This window comes from Panthera uncia (genome assembly GCF_023721935.1).
Source record: "Panthera uncia isolate 11264 chromosome E2 unlocalized genomic scaffold, Puncia_PCG_1.0 HiC_scaffold_19, whole genome shotgun sequence".
In the NCBI taxonomy this organism is placed as follows: Eukaryota; Metazoa; Chordata; class Mammalia; order Carnivora; family Felidae; genus Panthera; species Panthera uncia.
The window spans coordinates 1,162,954-1,179,512 of NW_026057588.1; the positions used below are offsets into that span (position 1 = coordinate 1,162,954).

A 16,559-nucleotide genomic window follows, 5' to 3' on the forward strand; every position below is an offset into this window, starting at 1 on the left:
CTTTCTCCAACTGGGGACTGAGCCCATGACCTACCACCGCACCCAGGCCTGGCTCCCCTCCTCCTCAGGTGCACGAGTAGGGAGCCGGCCCTAGTCAGTAGAAAGCCCCACAGTTAGAGATCGGATCCCAATTAATCTCAGTCCAAGGTCTTTCTCCTGTCCAGATATGGACCTACACTTCCTTAGCCGCTCTTTCTCTTCCCTTTGTCTCTCCGCAGAAGGGGGTCCTTCCCCTCCATGCCCACGTGGCCTTTTTTTATCTCCCCCAGTTCACAGTCATTCACTTATCTTTTTTCCAGTTTTCCCATTTTCTTCCTAGTAACTTCAGTCTCTTCTCCTCCCAGGCTCTGGTGTTCAAAGTCCTTTGACTTCTGCCCTTCTTTGCGAGATGCAGGAAGTATGGATCCCCCTACTTCTCCTCCATGTTGGCCCCTCTCTCCCCTACTTTGGTTCTTTTGATTAAAAGGTCCTCTAGACTTTTCAGTTTCCAAAAATAAGACTAATTTTTTACTCATCGATGATATACAACAGCAGTTACCTTTCCCAAGAGGGAAAGACCATCATTCCTCTTCCATTTTCTCTACCACATACACCATCTTTAGTAACTCATCACTCTCACTTGAAAATCTCATTCAGTGTCCCGACCTACTGTTTCATGACCATCTATCTGATAGAGTAATCCTTGCCTGTAATAAAATGAACAAAGGCTCTTAATGATACCACTGAATCCAGAGAAGTGCCTATGACCACAGAAAACATGGCAATTTAGATAATAGATTTATATCTATTCCCTGCCACTCCCCATGCTCTCAGATTTATACTGTATCTTAAAATTAGCATCCTAGTTTTTCCAGGTTATAGAGTATGAGTAAGCACCACCTACCTAATCAATTAGGTTCCTTTCACCTTACCATTTCTGAGACCACTGTGGTTGACAAGTGAAACACATGTAATGAAAATATAACATCCATGGACTCCAAACTTGAGGCTTTAAGTCCTCAATAATACTGTAGCCTCAAGGAATATCAAATTGAGAGAGAGAAAGAGAGCGTGAGTGGGGGAGGGGCACAGAGGGAGAACCAGAATCCAAAGCAGGTTCCAGGCTCTGAGCTGTCAACACATAGCCTGACGTGGGGCTCAAACCCATGAACTGTGAGATCATGACCTGAGCTGAAGTCAGACACTTAACTGACAAAACCACCCAGGTGCCCCAAGAATAGCAAATGTGGTAAAAAAAAATTATAGGGGTGCCTAGCTGGCTCAGTCGGAAAAGAATGTGACTCTTGATTGTGTGGTTGTGAGTTTGAGTCCCATGATGCATGTACAGAAGAAAATAAAATCTTTCAAAGAGATTTAAACAGAAGATGATTAGGTCTTTCCAGATATACTTGTTGGATTGACACACTTCATCTCATGAATTTAAATAATTTTAATTTTCTGTGGAATTTAACACCTAAGGTTGATTAATGCTCAAAATAAACCTAGTTCCCCCTAGTATGAATTTTCTTATGGTAGTCCACTGAGAGAATTGGCTGAGTAAATTATCACTTTCATTACGTTTGTAATGTTTCTGTCCAGTATGAATTCTTTGTTGTAAATTCTTTCAGGACCAAAAGTTGTACATTTTTTTTTATTATTATTCTTGGAAGTCTGTACCTCTTAATCCCATTCACTTATTTTTACCCTCCATCCCAAAGTTGTACACTTTTATAAAGCTGATCACACTCATTACATTTGTAAGGTTTCTCTCTAGAAAAAATTATGTTCCCCAAGGTATAACCTTGTATAAGCCTTGCCATACATTCCATTTGTATGGTTCGGAGATTTACATTCTGATACCAGGTGAGGTGTGAGCCATGGTTACAAGTTTTGCCACGTACATTAGTTTCATATGTTAACTCTCCTTGATGGAATCTGTGATGCTGAGTACAGCTTGAACACTTGCTCACTTTATTTGCAAGTTTTCTTTCTACCGGGAGTTCTTTGATGACCCCAAAGCTGAAGCTTTGAATAAATGCACCACCACACATATTAGGTTTACTGTGTTTCTTTTCATGATGTGTTTTCTGATGCCTCATAAGTTTTGCAATTGGGCAAAAGCTTTGCCACACTCATTACATTTATAAGGTTTCTCTCCAGTATGGATTTTCTTATGCTGAGTAAGATGTGATCATTCCACTAGAGGCTTTGCTACACTCATGACATTTGTTTCTCTCCAATATGCATTCTTTCATGACACCAAAGGTCTGAATGTTTGATATAAGCCTTATCACATTTATTACATTTATAAGGTTTTTCTCTCGTATGAATTCTTCGATGTCTCGTAAGGCTTGAACTTCGGATAAAATCCTTGTCACACACATTACATTTGTGTGGTTTCTCTCCAGTGTGTATTTTCCGGTGTGTATTAAGGGTTGCAAAATGGGTAAATGCTTTGCCACACTCATTACATTTGTAAGGTTTCTCTCCAGTATGAGTTCTCTCATGACCCCAAAGGTCTGAACGTTTGATAAAAGCCTTATCACACTTACTACATTTATAAGGTTTCTCTCCTGTATGAATTCTCTGATGTGCCATAAGGTTTGAACTTTGGATAAAATCCTTGTCACACACATTACATTTGTGTGGTTTCTCTCCAGTGTGTATTTTCTGATGCCTAGTAATGGATGCAAATTGGGTAAATGCTTTGCCACACTCATTACATGTGTAAGGTTTCTCTCCAGTATGGATTTTTCTATGTTGAGTAAGATTTGAACGCTCAGCAAAGGCTTTGCCACACTCGTTACATTTGTAAGGTTTCTCTCCAGTATGAGTTCTCTCATGACCCCAAAGGTCTGAACGTTTGATAAAAGCCTTATCACACTTACTACACTTATAAGGTTTTTCTCCCGTATGAATTCTCCGATGTGCCATAAGGCTTGAACTTTGGTTAAAAGCCTTGTCACACACGTTACATTTGTGTGGTTTCTCTCCAGTGTGTATTTTCTGATGCCTAGTAAGGTTTGCACATTGGGTAAACGCTTTGCCACACTCGTTACATTTGTAAGGTTTCTCTCCAGTGTGGATTTTCTTATGTCGAGTAAGATTTGAACGGTCTGTAAAGGCTTTGCCACAGTCATTACATTTGTAAGGTCTCTGTCCACAATGAATTCTCTCATGACTCATGAGATTTGAGCTTTTGCTAAAAGCCTTCCCACAGTCATTACATTTATAAGATTTTCCTCTAGCATAACCTCTCCTGTATTGTGCAGGTAATAAAGGGTATTTTGAAATCTTCCTAGATTTATTCCAAAAGTTTTTGGTACTGGGAGGAATTCCTTGAAGTGGTGAGACTGAGGAACCATTGCTGACAGACTTCTCAGTTGGATTACATTCATACATTTTCTCCTCACTGTGAAATCTCTGCAGTTCAGCCCGATGTGCCTGCAAACTTAATCCAATTCTATTTTCCAAGCAGTTTACGTACTGGTTTCCAGCACCAATTCTGTTATTGTCTAGTTTTAACAAAGTCCTTATAAATGGCTCACCACCCATGAGATACTGGTATGTATTATTTCTTACAGAAACACTCTGCTTTTCAGGAAGAGTAACTGAGGACTGATTAAGTTGCTGGTCTTTTCTACAAATGAGAGTTTTGTTATGGGTCAAAGGCACTTTATAATTTCTTGTATCATATCCCCACTGACTTTCAAACTCATGCATATCTTCCCAGACTTCCTGGAGATCAAAATCCTTGATTCCATGATTTCCATTTCTCTCCAATATCACTAAGTGGTAAAATTCTCCTTTATTAATATCCTCTGTTGGTGATAATTCCTTGATTGCAAATCCATCGGAAGGGATTCCTATTAAAGAGAGTTGGAAGGTAAATATTTTATACTGAATTACATAATTACACAACCAAATACTTTATACTGAACACAGTAAGTTTTTCAAGGATGGTCTTCAAACACTATTGTAATAATCAATGTTTTTAAGTTTGCTTTTTATAAGTTTTTCCATATTAATAATTTCTCTGATTTTAAGGTAATTTTTCCAAACACACATTATACACTATCCATATTTTTTGGCCATATAACTGGATAATGAAATGATACTTCATGATTACAGAGCTCATCTATACACTGGCTATTATATAACTGTGCATGAAATCATAGAGATGTTTATCTTCCTTAATTCCTAATCTTTATAAAAATGTATTTATCTCAAGCTGTTATTTCATAATTCAGTGATTCTCAACATATCTTTGATTTCTCCTACTGTGTGTTCCTTATGGAATGTAAATTCTGTCTTTAGTTTTCAAGGAAGAATTCTTTAGAACTCCAGAGACTGTTATTTTGTGTAACTGTGATTACTAACTTAACCTGCTAGATCTATCGATTTTTAGATTGTAATACACAGGTTTCTTATAATAGTGTCGTGTTCTTTTCATCATATCCTCATACATTATTAAACACACATCATTATTAAACACCAGATCAAGTTGCAGTCATCAGCAATTTGTACTCTGTATGAACAGGGGTTTTTCTACAGTGTGGGGAGGGGCAGGACATGTGGAAACTTAGGTGCTTTGGTGCTCAAAATTAATATACCTGTAGATACCAGTATAGTTTCTTAGCTCAATCAAAAATCTGAGGAAAGGCCAGGACTTGGATTCAGAAAAGCAAGAGTGAAGCCCAAGGAGTTTCAGGCCATGTGGCGACCGTGCTTGTGCTTGCACATTTATGGGAACATGGTTGTGTTGTAAGTTAAACGCCTGACCTTGGTGAAAGGAACTGATTTAGCAACAGGCATAATACGGACTCATCCTGTAAGAATGTATAGTATTGGTATGATGTGAAAGTGGAAAATATCAAAAAGGAGACAGTATGGTGTTACAGGAAGAGTGTAGACTGACATCTGTTTCAGCATTTGTTCTGAAAAGTATCAAACTGAATAGCCCATGAATTCCATTTCTAGGTACTCAACAGAACTATTTAATATATACATGTTCCAGGAGACACATACAAGAATTATTTTTTAAAGTTTATTTACTTAGAGTAAGAGGGAGAGTGGGGGAGGGGCAGAGAGAGAGAATCCCAAACAGGCTCCACACTGTCAGCACAGAGCCCAGTGCAGAGCTCAAACTCTTGAACTGTGAGATCATGACCTGAGCCCAAATCCAGAGTCAGATGCTAAACTGATTGATCCATCCAGGTGCCCCCAAATAATGTATTATTATGCAAAAAGCTATGGCAAATCAATTTCATGATATTTCTGTGACTAAGGCAGTAACTTTAAAAAACCACAAAAAAAGTATGTTCTCAAGATATCATAAAATCTCGGCTTAAAGAATGCCATAGATTTAGTTGAAGACAATGTTTGTTATAATAACTGTCACTCCACATGTATGGGAATGGCCAAAATCCAGAACACTAACACTGAATACTAGTGGGGATATATAGCAGTAAGAACTCTCATTCACTGCTGGTGGGAATGCAAAATGGTATGCCACTTTGGAAGACTGCAAGTTTCTTACAGAATTAAACATACTACTAAATGTTGTCTAGCAGTCATACTCTTTGGTATTTACAAAAATAAGTTGAAAATTTACATCCACTTAAAAACCTACACACAAAATAGAAAAATCCTGTATTTGTATGGAACCACAAAAGAACCCAAATGCTAAATCATCTTGAGAGAGAAGAACGAAACTACAGGAATCACATTCCCAATTTCAAACTCCCTGATTACAAAGCTGTGGTAATTAAAACAGTATGGTATTAGCATAAAAATAGATACACAGATCAACAGAACAGGAGCCTAGAAATAAACTCACACACATGGTCAATTAATTTACAACAAAGAAGACATGACTGTACAATGGGGGAAAGTACAATCTCTTCAATTGATGGTTTGGGAAAACGGGACAGCCAGAGGCAAAAGCGTGAAACTGGACCACTGACTGACACCATACACAAAAATTAACTCAGAATGGATTAAAGACTAAATCTAAGACCTGAAACCATAAAACTCCTAGAATAAAAAATAGAGGGTAAGAAGCTCCTTGACACAGGTCTGGGCAATTTTTTTGTTTTTTTGACTCTTGACGCCAAAAGAAAAAACAAGAGCAAAAATAAGTGGGACTACATCAAACTAAAAAGTGTCTGCAGAGCAAAGGAAACACTTTTTCAACAAAATGTAAAATTAGCAAATGATGTATCTGATAAGGGACTAATAATCCAACACAGCCCAAAAATGCTCAAATGATCCAATTTAAGAAATGGGCAGAAGAGCTGAATAGACATTTTACAAAGACCTAGAGGTGGCCAATAGGACCATGAAAAGATGTTCAACGTCATTCATCACCAGGGAAATGCAAATCAAAACTACAATGAGGTATCATTTCACACCTATTAGAATGGCAGTTATTAAAAAGACAAGAATAACAAGCATTGGTGACAGGGTGGGGAATTTGTGCAGTGTTGGTGGGAGATGAAATGGTATAGCCAAGAGAACTGTGTGATCCACCAATTCTACTTCTGAGTATTTATCTGAAGAAAACAAAAATACTAACTCAAAAAGAAGCGTTCTGATGTTCACTGCAGCACTATTTATAGTAGTTGAGATACAGATACGATCTAAGTGTCCATTGATGGGTGAATGGATAAAGTTGTGTATATATAACACAATATTATCCAGCCATAAAAAAGAAAGAATCTTGCCATTTGTGACAACATGGATGGACCTTGAGGACATTATGCTAAGAGGTATGAGTCAAAGACCAATACAGTATGATTTCTCTTATATGTGGAATCTTAACAAAACAACCTCTCTTAGTAGATACAGAGAACAGATTGGTGGTTACTACAGGCAGGAAGTTGAGGGGACAGTGGCAGAAATGGGTGAAGGGATCAAAAGGTTAAGGAAAAAAAAAAGAGGGATGGCTAGCTGGCTCATTTGGTAGAGCATGCAACCCTTGACCTTGTGGTGGTGAGTTCAAACCCCACAATGGGTGCAGAGATTACTTAACATCAAAACTTGCTGCTGCCTCTTTAGTTCTTAAAACAACCTAAACAAAACACCACCCAAATTTATTAATATGGTGCTTTCTGTATATCAGGAATGCAATAAACATCTGTGGAATGATACATGTTTTTCCGACAGAAAAGCTAACTAGAGATGTCAGTAAGCTGTGCTGTATTTTAACTACATCTAATTTTGGATTTTCACTTTTTGGAATTATCTACATCATGACTTCTTCCTAATTAATGCACAATGGCCCGACCCTAAGAAGCCAAGATGGCCCAGGAAAGAAAGAGATAAACTTTAGCTCTACTTTTATTAGACCGATACTACATTTTGTTTGTCTCCTGAGAAGTTCTCTCTAGGACACAAAATAGAAATGGAAAGTGAACAGGTCCTGGGGTCTGCACTACAGAGGCCTCAGCTCTGACCTGTATGGAATCAGAACCAAGAGAGATCAGGGAAAAGATTCCTTAGGGACAGCCATCCCAGTCCCTCTCAAACCATGGCACCAGTATGGTCAGAGGGGCCAGGTAACAGCGTTGTAGGTCCTAACAGTGGGAGTTTATATGTGTACACATTTGATTTACACATCTGAATAACAGAAGGAGAAGTGTGGGGGTGGGGGGTGAGGGAGGCTTTTCTTTGAAAGCTCATAAGGAATGAACTTGTATTTTCCCACAGACCCTTCCCAAACAGTATTTACTGGAACCGTTTACTCTGTGCCCATCTAAGCTCTGACTTGTGCTCACATCTCCAATACATTCCCACCTGTCTGGATTTCCCCAAATATTCAGGTCACATTCCACAGTCCAGGGCTCTTTCCCTGCTTCGAAAATGGAGATGATATTCAGCTCAAGAAGGGATTTCCATTTATAAAGAAAAACAGATCTGCTTTGCTCTTCCAGAATACATTCCCAGCTTGTTGTTCAACAAAGAAAGGACATTTAGTATATGTGGGTGTAGAAACATATTTCAAAAAGTAGTCAACTGAGTGCCTGAATGCTTAAGGATTATTTTAGGTATGCAGAGATCTGGTTCTTTCCAAGAAGTACTGAACCAAAAGCACAAGGGTAAAACCACAGAATCAGATATTTTAAAAAATTCACCATAAGGTTTCCTTTTCTTTCCCCAACTTTAAGTAACTTTATTGTCTCTGAGCCTTATCTTTAATGATGTCAGTGAAATTGGACTTATTAAGACTTTAAGGGTTTTTACATCCTATTCCCCAGACTTCTAGATGGTTATTTAAATTCTAGTTAGTTAATAAACAGTATAGTGTGGGTTTCAGTAGAATTTAGTGATTCATATAACATATAATACCCAGTGCTCGTCATCACCATTTCCCTCCCATAAGGTTTTCTGACTAATGTTCTGCAACCACCTAAACAAGCAGGAGTGCAGAACTTCTGAAGGAAAGGGAAGTTAAGAGTCCATTTGCCACATTATGATGCCTTTCCATTCTCCATCAAAACGGCTGCAATCACTCCCTAAAGAACAGGGATTTGAAACTCCTATGATCAAGTCAGGGACTCTCAAAAGGAAATGCAAACACAAAAAGTAATTACCGGCTTCTGGAGGGAAGTTATCCTCACCCAGGGAGACCAGGTTCCTGTAGTTCTCCAACATCACGTCCCTGTACAAGGACCTCTGAGCGGGGTCCAGGCACTCCCACTCCTCCTGAGAGAACTCTATGGCTATGTCCCTGAATGTCAACCGTCCCTGAAAGGAAAACACATTTCACCAAGTGGACAGGGAAAGTGTTCTTATTTGACACAAAATTAGGGATGTGTAAAGATGGACTTGGCTAGAGTGAGTATTCTTTGATTTGTGTAAGATAATTTTGAAGAGATACAGTTAACATAAAATTAGCCATTTTAAAGTACCATTCAGAGGCGCCTGGGTGGCTCAGTCGGTTAAGCGGCCGACTTCGGCTCAGGTCATGATCTCACGGTCCATGGGTTCGAGCCCCGCGTCGGGCTCTGTGCTGACAGCTCAGAGCCTGGAGCCTGTTTCAGATTCTGTGTCTCCCTCTCTCTCTGACCCTCCCCTGTTCATGCTCTGTCTCTCTCTGTCTCAAAAATAAATAAACGTTAAAAAAAATTTTTTTTAATAAAAAAATAAAAAGCTGACTGATTATGTGCTTGCCAGGGATCTCCATGCATTTGTCATACTTGAAGTTAATTGAGTTTTTTGGATGTGTAGGTTGTTTTGACATATTGGGGAGGTTTTCAACTGGTTGAATTTCTTCAAATATTTCTTCAAATATTCTTTCTGCCCTTTCTTTGTCTTATCCTTCTAGGACTCCTATTACATGTATATCAGTATTCTTGATAGTGTTTGAAGATTTCTTAGTCTCTAGTCATTTTTCTTCTTTTTTTCCCTTTTATTCTTTTTCTCCCTTTCTTCTGCTTACACTTGATAATTTCAGTTAACTTATGTTTAGGTTCACTGATTCTTTATTCTTATTGTCCGTCTATTGTCCATTCACCCTGTAGTGAATTTTGAATTTTGGCTATTATACTTTTTTAACTCCAGAATAACTATTCCATCCCTTTCTATTTCATCTGTCTGTTTACTGATATTTTCTATTTGTTGAAACATTATTCTCCTACTTCTTAGATGTTTTCCATGTTTTCCTTTAGCTGAGGATGTTCAAGACAGTTGATTTAAAATCTTTATTTAGTAAGTGGAACGTCTGTGCCTCCTCAGAAAGACTATCATTAACCTGGTAATCATGCTTAAGCTGTACAATCTTTTTTTTTTCTTTTTTTTTTTAAATGTTTATTGGTTTTTGAGAGAAAGAATGTGAGCAGGGGAGGGGCAGAGAGAGGGAGACACAGAATCCGAAGTAGACTCTAGGCTCTGACCTGTCAGCACAGAGCCCCACGTGGACCTCTTATTCATTAACCATGAGATCATGACCTGAGCCCAAGTCGGACACCTTATCGACCTAGCCAACCAGGCACCCCATAACAATTTTAAGATACGCTTAGATGTCTGTAGTGAAGTCAGCCTGCTGAGAAGCCACCACCTGGCATTCTTTGAAACAGTAGGAAATTGTAAAGGACCCATGTTTCTTCATTTAGTGAATGCTCCAATGAGGATCTAAAAAAGCAGTTATCTCTACGTTTACTAACATGAGAACAACTTCAAGACATATGGTATGTAAATATTTCAATTTGCAGAGTAAAATATGATAAAACATTTAGTGAAGAATATTTTCTAAAATCACATTACAATATGTAAATACATTTTTAGAAGATTTGCACTAAAGAGAACATCAGTTCCTGATGAAGACAATCCGTGATGGTGAAAGATGTGAGAGGGAATGGTTATTTTACTTATTAGTTTCTAAGATGTACCACTGTGTGGAACTGAACCACAAAAATATATACTAGAAGGGTTTAATACAAAAAAAAAAATTTAACAATTATTAGTAAAATGAAAATTGAGCACCAGCCTCTCTGATGACAGAAAGTTCTGGTCCTATGTCAGGCTAAGTTATAAACATTTTTATTTAAAAGATCTACAGCATAAGAGTTCCTGAAAGAACACCACACATGGTCTTTATGAGATGGATGTGCTATAAATAATTTAAAGAACACTTACTGTTAGAAAAGTAGGTTGATTCTACATTTTAAAACTAATTGTGTTAACAAAACAAAACTCTCTATTCCTTATCCATACTTTGAACTTCCCATTCTATTCCAAAGTATTAATATTTGGGAGTCAGAAGCACACTGATTCCCTCGTTTAACGTCAAAAGGCATTTATTTGTAAAATCAAAGCAAATTTCCCCGTCAGTCTTATTTTCCAGGGTTTCTCAAGTACTTGTGAGCATTAATATATTACTTAGTATGTAATCTCTTTAATCCTGGTTTATTTATATGAGCTGAATGGGCATCTAGAAGGAGTCTCTGAAGAATCCAACTGCCCAACCTCAAGCACACGACAGCCCACTTCCCCCATCTCTAGTTCTTGCCTGCGAAGAAACTCCTTCACAGGATAACCACCTAAAAGGAGCCTCTTCCCAAGTTCCATGTCACTGGGTCACAGTGAGATGGAATCTGCATGGAGATGAGAGGAGACTGGGAGAAGGCCCTGGGTGTGAGTAAACACTGTAGGCAGGACAACTCTGAGATGGAGAAGATTAATGAGTCCAAAATGTGACATTTTAGGAAGAACAATCATCAAAAAATATGACTTTTACCTGGAAAAGAGCCATTCCTCCTTTTTTTCCCCCCTCTTCTTCTGGTCTTCCTTCTCAGGTAAGGTTATACTGTGTGACAAAAAGTATGTTGTTTAATGTTTAGAATCAAGATATCCTCTTCCTCTGCCATAGTATGCATATAGAGTATGCATACAGAGAGCACCTTACTATGGGAGAAACACAGACCTTTGCTGCCCACCGCAACAGAAGGGATTCAGGGAGAACAAACTCCTATATGGAGTCCAACAAGTGCATTTGTCAAGCATTTCTTCAGAAAGCCCTCCCCTCCTGCTGAAACGTACACACTCTACTGAAACTGCATTGTCTTGTCTACCTGGCACTCAGCCTAAGGGAACTCCCTCATTCAAGTTCTTGGCTCCTCCCTAGGAAGCCAGCATCCAATGAATGGTTGATGGAGGACACAGAAGCTTGTCCATGCCGTCAATTTGGAACAAGTCTTAAGAGCCACCTGAGCTCCAAAGCTCCCTGGTTACTACACTCAGAGTTTAGATCTTTGTCCTCATGGTGATGGGAAGCCATGAGGAGGTTTAATGTCAAAAGATGACACAAATTTTTAAGATATAGCTAAGACACACAGAGAGGGTGGAGCTGACAGAGGCATGTCTCTCTCTCTAAGACTATTCTGCCTCTTTCTAAGTGGTTTTTATTATTTTTGGAAATGGGTCACATTGTAAACTCTAATGATAACTGCATACCCTCATCCAGACAACTGCCAACACAAAAACACACCCAACTTTGAAAATCATTTCAGGGATCTTATTAGCTCAGGTTCAGAATTTTTGGTCTGTCGTCTCCATGTTACAGGTAGGTACACTGGGGCTCAGAAGGGGAGTAATTTTACCAAGTTACCCTTAAGAAGTTTGAGTTGAGTGAGCAGAACTGGGTGTAAGTAAATTCTGAAATGATGGCCTGGATAGCTTTAAGCAGAAAGGGCTTGTCCTGGCATCCTAATCAGCAAGGAGGAAGTCAAACTTTCACTCTTTGCAGATGACTTGTACTTTATATGGAAATCCCAAAGATTCCACCAAAAAACTGCTAGAACTGATCCATGAATTCAGCAAAGTCTCAGGATATAAAATTAATGCACAGAAATCAATTGCATTTCTTTTTTTTTTTTTAATGTTTATTTTAGAGACAGAGAGAGAGGCAGAGCATGAGGAAGGGAGGGGCAGAGAGAGAGGGAGACATAGAATCCGAAGTAGGCTCCAAGCTCTGAGCTGTCAGCACAGAGCCCGACGCAGGGCTCAAACTCAAAAACAGTGAGATCATGACCTGAACTGAAGTCAGACACTTAACGGACTGAGCCACCCAGGTGCCCCTAATTGCATTTCTATACACCAATCATGAAGCAGCAGAAAGAGAAATCAAGGAATCGATCCCATTTACAACTGCCCCAAAACCCATAAAATACCTAGGAATAAACCTAACCCAAGAGGTGAAAAATCAATACCCTGAAAACTATAGAAAGCTTACGAAAGAAATTGAAGACACCAAAAAAAAAAAAAAAAGGAAAAATATTCCACACTCATGGATTGGAAGAACAAATATTGTTAAAATGTAAATACTACCCAAGGCAATCTACATATTCAATGCAATCCCTATCAAAATAATACCAGCATTCTTCACAGAGCTAGAAAAAACAATCCTACAATTTGTATGAAACCACAAAAGACCCCAAATAACCAAAGCAATCCTGAAAAAGAAAACCAAAGCTGCAAATATCACATTTCCGGACTGTAAGCTGTAACACTGTAAGCTGTGTTACAAAGCTGTAATCAGCAAGACAGTATGGAACTAGCACAAAAACAGACCCACAGATCAATGGAACAGAATAGAGAACCCAGAAATGGACCCACAAACATATGGCCAACTAATCTTTGTGACAAAGCAGGAAAGAATATCCAATGGAATAAAGACAATCTCTTCAGCAAGTGGAGCTGGGAAAACTGGACAGTGACATGCAGAAGAAATCTGGACCACTTTCTTACACCATACACAAAAATAAATTCAAAATGGATGAAAGACCTAAATGTAAGACAGGAAGCCATCAACATCCTCGAGGAGAAAGCAGGCCAAAACCTCTTTGACCTGGCCGCAGCAACTTCTTACTCAACATGTCTCCAGAGGCAAGAAAAACAAAAACAAAAATGAACTATTGGGACCTCATCAAAATAAAAAGCTTCTGCACAGCGAAGGAAACAATCAGCAAAACTAAAAGGCAAACAGCGGAATGAGGGAAGATATTTGCAAATGGCATATCAGATAAAGGATTAGTATCCAAAATCTATAGAGAACTTCTCAAACTCAGCACCCAAAAAACAATCCAGTGAAGAAATGAAGACATGAATAGACACTTTTCCAAAGAAGACATCCAGATGGCCAACCGACACATGAAAAAATGCTCAACTTCACTCACCATCAGGGAGATACAAATCAAAACCACAATGAGATACCACCTCACACCTATCAGAATGGCTAACAGTAACAACTCAGGCAACGACAGATGTTGGCGAGGACACGGAGAAAGAGGATCTCTTTTGCACTGCTGGTGGGAATGCAAATGGGTGCAGCCACTCTGGAAAAAGTATGGAGGTTCCTTAAAAAATTAAAAATAGAACTACCCAATGACCCAGCACTTGCAGTGCTACGTATTTATCCAAGGGATACAGATGTGTGGCTTCGAAGGGGGACATGCACCCCAATGTTTAAAGCAGCACTATTGACAATAGCCAAAGAATGAAAACAGCCCAAATGTCCATCGACTGAATAATGGATAAAGAAGATGTGGTATATACATATATATGTGTATATATACATACATACATATATATACACACACACACACACACAAGTATATATGTATATAAGTATATACAAGTATTATATGTATATATATAAGTGGAGTATTAACTTGGCAATCGAAAAGAATGCAATCCTGCCATTTGCAACAATATGGATGGACTAGAGTGTATCATGCTAAGTGAAATTAGCAGTGAGAGTAACACATACAACATACGACTTCACTCATATGTGGAATTTATGACACAAAACAGATGAACATAAGGGAAGGGAAGCAAAAATAATGTACAAACAGGGAGGGAGACAAAACATAAAGACTCTTAAATACAGAGAACAAACTGAGGGTTGCTGGAAGGGTGCTGGGTGGGAGGATGAGCTAAATGGATAAGGGGCGTTAAGAAGACACTTCTTGGGATGTTCACTGGGTTTTATATGTAGGGGATGAGTCACTGGATTTTGCTCCTGAAATCATTATTGCACTACATGCTAACTGGGATGTAAATTAAAAAAAAAAAAAAAAAAAAGTGTTGGTCCTAATTCCAGATTACCTTTCATATTCCCGAACAAGAGAGGCTTCTCTTTCATGGGTTTGATCAAACCCAAACATTTAATTCCTCTTTTCCAGAAAAGCTGTATGAAATTACAAATAGTTACAAGTCCTGGAAAACATGAAAAAGGGTCATCTGTGGGTATGAGCTCTGAGCAATCTGTATTATGAACAGATGGGCTCTGCTGGAACAAAGTTCCACATCAATCCAGACCACCTTTCAACATGTGTGCAGAAAACACAAAGGGGACTTGAGGGGATCGTCTAATTAGTTGGAGACTTCAGCTTGGAACTCAGTAATGTAAAAGATCACTTAAGGGAAAAAGAGAACTGTTGAATATTAAATTAACTGCCTGAACACGTTTTGAGTGTTAAAGATTATCCACATCCTTAACAGATGTGTAAGGAAATATTATAAAGAAATCAAAGAATGGTTCCAACATATGATAGAGTAGAAAGTATATAAAATTCATAATCTGAACAATAAAATTCAGAGGGAAAATAATTTGGAAATTAAAAAGATATCCAATGGATTCTGAGATTAAAGCCAAAACAAGTGTGAGGATACACCAAAGAATACCATGAGCCACAGAAAAAAGGGAGAGAGACAAACAGTACTGTTAATGATGGCCATTGTAAAAAGCACCATGTGGTTATAGAAAGTCTTCCCTGGTTAACTCACTGAGCTAGTCCTCTGCCCTCTAGATGAGTAGGGGTTGCAAATGGAATTGATCTTCTGATGCAATGCTTAGAAAGAGCAGATGCCTCAAACATCAGGGTTCACAACTCTCAATCTCTTCTGTATAACTGGAACAATTCACCAAATTTTAGATTAATGAGGTCATAAAGCCACAAATCAGTACTTCACAACTTAATATCCCCATTTCCAATCAATTCAGTACTCACCTGGGTTTGGGTCCTGTGCTTTGTCTGAGACCACTACGTGTTTTCTTCTCTGTATAAGTCTCTGTGTCCTTGTTTCTCTTCTGTCCTTTTGTCCATTTCTGTGTCCCTGCTTCACTATTCCTCCTCCAACAGTCTGACCCCACTCTATTACGGCCTCTGTTTCAATCCCCGCCGTTCTTTCTCCCCACACTTTATGATGGCCTTCTAACTCCGCAGATTTCTGCGTCTTTCCCTGCCATCTCTGTCCCCACTCTGCCCTCCCTGCGGCGGGGCGAAGGGCCTGCATCCACCTCCCTAGTGACGACTGTGCCCGACGCGGTTGGGGGTGGACGGCAGGGGGGAGACTCGGGAGTCAGAGAAAGGTTCTGAGCAGGAAAGCGACTGTCAGGGCGATCGGGGTCTGCAAGGGCCAGAGACAGAAAGGCTGGGCCCGTACCTGCCTCAGAGCGATTTTAAACGGAAACGATGCAGACGCCCGGGACCCGCCCCGAGCGACTGGGATCTGAACGTCTTATAGCCACGCCGCGAGAGGTGAACGGGACGAGTGAGTGCAAGGATTTTACCTTCCAGGCGACCCCGAAACCTGGATGTGGAGGCGGGGCTTTAGGAGCACGGCCCCTGGTGTAAACCTGGAAAATGGAGACTCACTCACCCGAGCGCGCTGGTTGCTCCGGGCGATCCAGTTCCGGGTCTGCAGGAAAGTGCGCAAGCGCGAGCCGCTGGGCGGGGCCGAGGCGCGTCTATGACGCGGCGGGTTTAGGCGGGGCCTGGGCGTGCAGTGTCCTCCCCTGCGCAGGGTCTGCTTCCTGGTGTCTGTCAGTCCTGTTTGTCTTTCCTGCCCCGCGGTTTCAGGTTCTGCTTTTGGATTCCTCCCAATCCCGCTAGTGTCGTTTGGAGCCAGGCTGGGCACAAGGTTAGGGAAGGGTGGGCCGCTTCTGTTGGGAGCGGCGGTATTTGACAAATTCAACACGATGCCGGGGGAAACATTTGTAGCAAGCAGTGTAGACGCGCCTCCAGCTGGGGAGGCGGAGCAGCGCGGGGACCTGGGGCTGGGGGTCCTAGTGGATC

The 16,559-nt window shown here is 39.9% G+C and overlaps 1 protein-coding gene across 1 annotated transcript in view; it reads right to left on the minus strand.

Moving 5' to 3' along the window:
- Positions 1-574: 574 nt before the first annotated feature.
- The window catches only part of LOC125915626 (zinc finger protein 677-like), a 48,401-nt gene continuing 32,416 nt past the window's right edge, over positions 575-16,559 (minus strand). Inside the window, 6 exon segments of the mRNA XM_049621558.1 lie at positions 575-2,089; positions 2,092-2,164; positions 2,166-2,208; positions 2,210-3,845; positions 8,574-8,727; positions 11,219-11,287. Of these exon segments, the coding sequence (XP_049477515.1) occupies positions 1,680-2,089; positions 2,092-2,164; positions 2,166-2,208; positions 2,210-3,845; positions 8,574-8,727; positions 11,219-11,233 (2,331 nt within the window). The 5' untranslated portion in view covers positions 11,234-11,287 and the 3' untranslated portion in view covers positions 575-1,679.